The sequence below is a fragment of the Rhagoletis zephyria genome, unplaced genomic scaffold, assembly GCF_001687245.7.
Source record: "Rhagoletis zephyria isolate East Lansing unplaced genomic scaffold, Rhagoletis_zephyria_1.1 Rzeph_scaffold_25548, whole genome shotgun sequence".
Taxonomy (NCBI): domain Eukaryota; kingdom Metazoa; phylum Arthropoda; class Insecta; order Diptera; family Tephritidae; genus Rhagoletis; species Rhagoletis zephyria.
This window is the reverse complement of record NW_016182606.1, coordinates 1-5,297: the sequence shown is the minus strand read 5'-3', so window position 1 is coordinate 5,297 and position 5,297 is coordinate 1. Positions and strand designations below refer to the sequence as shown.

Sequence of the window (5,297 nt, the reverse complement as noted above, 5' to 3'; positions counted from 1 at the left end):
TAAGTGAAAAATTTTGAGTTAATAAATTTGTTAAGAATATGTCCGATATATTCATAGCTCATGTTAATCAGTACAGTCTTGCATGTCAGCTATTGCGAGCACAGCGAGATCAATGCATGGTGTCTACTACATATTTATGCACATACATATATATCGGGATAGGCTCTTTTCCTTTTAAAGCAACATTTTATTGGGTTCCGAAACAATGTTTTAACGATTAACTAGCTATAGTTGTAGTTCAAAATGTTTTTTTTTAAGCTTAGTAAAAATATAAAAGTTTTCAAGTAAAACTAATTTTTTTTTTCAAAGTCAAACCATCTAAAGTCATTTAAGCTACTTTAATTGAACGGCACAGATGCATTTCTGTTACCCAGCAAAACCGACCGAACGCATTCTTCACTTCACTTACAAAATTGTCAATAAAAATAAAATGCATTACCATATTAGCGATATTCATATGGTATTCTTTGGGTAGCAGATCTTCGCCCATATGCCAGAAACATGAATGTGTAAAAATTTAAATTTTTTGGAAATCAAGTTTGAAATTGTGGTTTCGTACACAGATCCCCAGAATATCGGACTTTTACCACTTTGTGGTAGATCTACAACTTTTTTGAGCATCTACCACACAAGGTCTGAAATCTACCACATATTCGCGTTTTTGAGTAGCAAGTTGGATAGCAGTGCACTCATTGCAAGCAACCGGCTTCAAGTTGAAGTAAAGCAAAATGCCAAAACCGCACAAAAGGCCAAAACCGCAAAGCGATGGAGGAGAGAGCTCAAGCTTCATGTTCTTGAAATNCAAAATGTTTTTTTTTAAGCTTAGTAAAAATATAAAAGTTTTCAAGTAAAACTAATTTTTTTTTTTTTCAAAGTCAAACCATCTAAAGTCATTTAAGCTACTTTAATTGAACGGTACAGATATGTATGCATATCTGTTACCCAGCAAAACCGACCGAACGCATTCTTCACTTCACTTACAAAATTGTCAATAAAAATAAAATGCATTACCATATTAGCGATATTCATATGGTATTCTTTGGGTAGCAGATCTTCGCCCATATGCCAGAAACATGAATGTGTAAAAATTTAAATTTTTTGGAAATCAAGTTTGAAATTGTGGTTTCGTACACAGATCCCNAATAAAATGCATTACCATATTAGCGATATTCATATGGTATTCTTTGGGTAACATACGTATCTTCGCCCATATGCCAGAAACATGAATGTGTAAAAATTTAAATTTTTGGGAAATCAAGTTTGAAATTGTGGTTTCGTATACAGATCTCCAGAATATCGGACTTTTACCACTTTGTGGTAGATCTACAACTTTTTTGAGCATCTACCACACAAGGTCTGAAATCTACCACATATTCGCGTTTTTGAGTAGCAAGTTGGGTAGCAGTGCACTCGTTGCAAGCAACCGGCTTCAAGTTGAAGTAAAGCAAAATGCCAAAACCGCACAAAAGGCCAAAACCGCAAAGCGATGGAGGAGAGAGTTCAAGCTTCATGTTCTTGAAACGAAAAAGGTTTTGGTTTCTGAAACAAATCAGCGTATTGAAGGTCAAAGAGGACGCAACTCGACAGGCTGCAGACGCAATTCGAAGAAACGCAGTTACAACTTAAAGGGCAGACGCAACGTGAACCAGATACTCTAAGCGAAAGCATTCTATGATAGACGAACTAGGTACGCACACGTCATCGTGTCCAGTTAAATCGCGCTTGCCGCCATGCCTTGCTTTGGGCCATGTTTTATGACAGCGTCGCTCAAGAGCGGGTACTGACGAACGTCGAGAAGTTCGAACACTTGATGTCATGCCTAAGTGGTATCGCATTGGATGTTATCCGCTCGTTGTAAATTAATGCGGAAAACTACGAAAAGGCGATAAAATTATTAAAGGTACTACATGAATAGGTATTTAGACTGCTCGACCTTCCGTCGAGGCGTGGACCCAAATGAACGATGCGCCTTGTAGCGAGACTCTCGTCCACCGTGGTGAACANAATGCGGAAAACTACGAAAAGGCGATAAAATTATTAAAGGTACTACATGACTTTAAGGGAGGCTCACAACAAAGATATTTTCGAGTTGAAGAAGGCGCCGGTCGGCTATGCCGTTTACTTGCGGAAGCTCAACAACAAGACCAGCTGCGTGCTTCACAAACTATTACCACAAATAAGCTCTTCGAACTCACGATATTCGGGCTCTCCCTTTTTTTCTTGGTATGTATCACAGACCTTTTGAGCTCCCTATATTAATACTACCGAACGCGCGCCACGCTCGATCGCAGTGTGGCTCTGTGGCCGGCATCTCATTTTTGCAGCTTCGTGACATTATTCAACGTAACAGTTTTTCTTTCGGGCTTGCTAAAATGCGACTATTTTTTCGACGGTGAGGAATTTTCATATGATGGCCACAGAGATTGCGTCCTGTCCACTCTTGCCTGATGGTCAAGCACGACTTTTATTTATACCGTGACTGGGTCAGTTCTCATAGGTGTGCTCGATGCGCTCATTGAATAGGTATTTAGACTGCTCGACCTTCCGTCGAGGCGTGGACCCAAATGAACGATGCGCATTGTGGCGAGACTCTCGTCCACCGTGGTGAACGACAGTACTTGGCGACGAATTCTATCCCTCGGCACAAATCCTACACTGAATTTGCGCTCCTTTACATGGCAGCTGTAGTAAACTTCGCATATGTTGGATGGCGGGGATGTTAGCCTTAATCTTCGTAAGCACTGTCGGAGACGAAATAGAATAATTAGTAAAAAAAAAGAAATTACAAATAATATGGCCAAGGAAGCTCTGAAGTCAAACCGTCAAACATAAGTCAAGGAGCGTTGGACAAAAATTATTTATTTTTTTACATACATACATATTTCTCAACAGAAAAAGAAANTAAGCACTGTCGGAGACGAAATAGAATAATTAGTAAAAAAAAAGAAATTACAAATAATATGACCAAGGAAACTCTGAAGTCAAACCGTCAAACATAAGTCAAGGAGCGTTGGACAAAAATTATTTATTTTTTTACATACATACATATTTTTCAACATAAAAAAAAAATAATAATTTCAATGCACTAAATGGTATACTCTGCGAAAGTGAAACTTTACTTCATTAGACTTCGAAAGCGATTTCCAGAAATCGATGAGGAGATTAGACAAGTCCTGACTGATCACACATCGCCCGAAACAAGTATAAGCCTGCGACAGTTTGTGGGTAAGTACTGTTTTGAGGAAATTTTAATTTTTTTAAATAAATTTGTTGCATTCCTTCCTATTTAGAAAAGTATACAATACGCACTGGAAAGATTTTTCCGTTGCATGTGTGCGCCATAAGATCAACAGAATTCCTTTTGAGCGTACCATTTGTTGTGGGCTATCGTAGCAAATCTGGAACATTGTACTTCTTTTACTTGACAAGCGGTGTACATTGAATGATATTTTGATTGATTGTGCTTTTTTATGGATACGTGTGTATAAGTAATAGTTGCTTACATTTATGTTTTTCGCCCTGTTTATATATTATTTATTATGTACTTTATGTGGATACTACTATTTGTCGAATAATAACCGGTGAAACATCCCCAAGATGCAGAATACGATTAAAAAGACATTTGACGAAAGCATCAAAATTAATCTAAGTATCAACCTCGGAAAGACCTGGTGCTCAGTAGCTTATACATATGTACTTTTGTTCAAAGTAACTTTAACTCAAAAGCCAAGAAAAAGCCACTCAGAAGTTTCTTAACCAACTAGCATACAAAACAACTATTTTCCTGTTAGGGCGAAACCCTGTTCCAAAGTTGTTGCAGCTTTCTCTCAGAACTCCCAAAAGTATGCCATAGACTTCAATTTAAGCCGAAAATCTTTTCCTAACTAGTCATTCCTTTATGTTTGGACTTCGGTCCAAAAAAAAAAAAAAAAAAACAAAAAAAACCTCCCGAGTGTATTTCTGCCATGAAAAATTGCTTCTCATAAAAATATTACAATCGCCGTTCGCAGTCGGCGTAGAACTGTAGATTCCTTCCCTATGTGTGACATCAAGGCGCACGCCACAAATCGGAGGAGAAGCTCGGCCAAACACTAAAATATGTGTAAGTGCGTATCTACTATTATTATTAGCTAATCGTGGGACAGTTCTATATTTATCAGTTACCCATGGTATCATTAATGGGGCTATTGATTGCCCCTATTTGCTAGATAGGATTAGCTGAAATATCCCTTCTATGGGGAGAATCACCAAACTATCTTTTTGGGTAATGCTCGTATTGCGAGTGCTATACAGGATTTTAATCTATTTGCTAACTCGGTGGCTCTTGACTTCCCATTCATTGGTTTCACCCATGATTCAATAACCATGAATCATGGGTTTAACCACAGTATACAGTAATCCAGATAGCCAAAACAAAAAATGTAAATATGCTTATTTGACATTTAGCTTGAATGTATTGGTTTATATCCTACATAAGTCAAACCGTGTTCCGAATACAACTTTGAGTGAGTAATGGTGGGCTGACTTTTTAAAATGGTCACATCGATTAGGCGGTAAAACAAATATTACTTAGCTTAAGGTACAACTCTAATTTAAAATGCGCGAAATTTGTATGTATTTGTTCAGCCGCTTATTCACATTTGAAAGAGGATAATGCATGAATTAATACAAATAAAGACGGTTTATGCAGATAAGTAAGCGCGTTTGTTAACCGTATAATACATATATACCAAAATACTCAGAATGACGAGATGAACTATTTCAGCCCTCTGTTTGTAAACACGCTAACTCGAACAAAATTTAGATATTTTAACGAAAGTCGGTGTCGAAGTTGCCTTTGGTATAAGTTAGTGTTAAACTTTGGCGAAATCTGCCAATAACCACGCCCACTACCCACGTAGTAATCAAAAATCTTTTTGTTTTATTAGTATTTTTTTACGAATTTTGCTGTTCAAATTTACATGTCAAATATATCAACAAACATTTGTGGGTACTTTTGCATCAGTCGCTGCCTATGGGTTAATGACAAATAAATCCTATACATTCACAATATCTCATGTATTAATTTTCAAATAAGCATATTGTCAATGGCTGGTTTACTGTATACTGTGGGTTTAACCTGCGCTTTAAATGAAAAATGATTTTTTATTTTCTGTGAATTTCCATATAAAATTTGAAGTTAGTCATTTTTCACTCACTTAAATGGCTTTCGTGAAATTGGCTACGAGGGTGCTTTTTTAAATATTTAGTATGCCATTTTCTAGTAAATTTTTGTCATCTTTTATTTATAATTTTGT

The 5,297-nt window shown here is 36.8% G+C and overlaps 1 protein-coding gene and 1 long non-coding RNA gene across 4 annotated transcripts; both read left to right on the top strand.

The window, feature by feature from the left end:
• Nucleotides 1-1,419: 1,419 nt before the first annotated feature.
• On the top strand, nucleotides 1,420-2,778 carry LOC108382164 (uncharacterized). 3 transcript variants are annotated; one of them, XR_001849663.1, is made up of 3 exons: nucleotides 1,420-1,900; nucleotides 2,044-2,223; nucleotides 2,292-2,778. It is a non-coding gene; the product is annotated as an uncharacterized LOC108382164 (long non-coding RNA). The 3 variants fall into 3 exon arrangements; XR_001849662.1 differs by having other exon boundaries at nucleotides 2,044-2,343; nucleotides 2,498-2,778; XR_001849661.1 differs by having other exon boundaries at nucleotides 2,044-2,778.
• Nucleotides 2,779-2,912: 134 nt separating this feature from the next.
• On the top strand, nucleotides 2,913-3,929 carry LOC108382163 (uncharacterized). Its single transcript, XM_017638560.1, has 2 exons — nucleotides 2,913-3,225; nucleotides 3,291-3,929. The coding sequence occupies exons 1-2, from the start codon at nucleotides 3,090-3,092 to the stop codon at nucleotides 3,440-3,442; spliced, it is 288 nt and encodes a 95-aa protein (XP_017494049.1). The 5' UTR covers nucleotides 2,913-3,089; the 3' UTR covers nucleotides 3,443-3,929.
• Nucleotides 3,930-5,297: the final 1,368 nt, after the last annotated feature.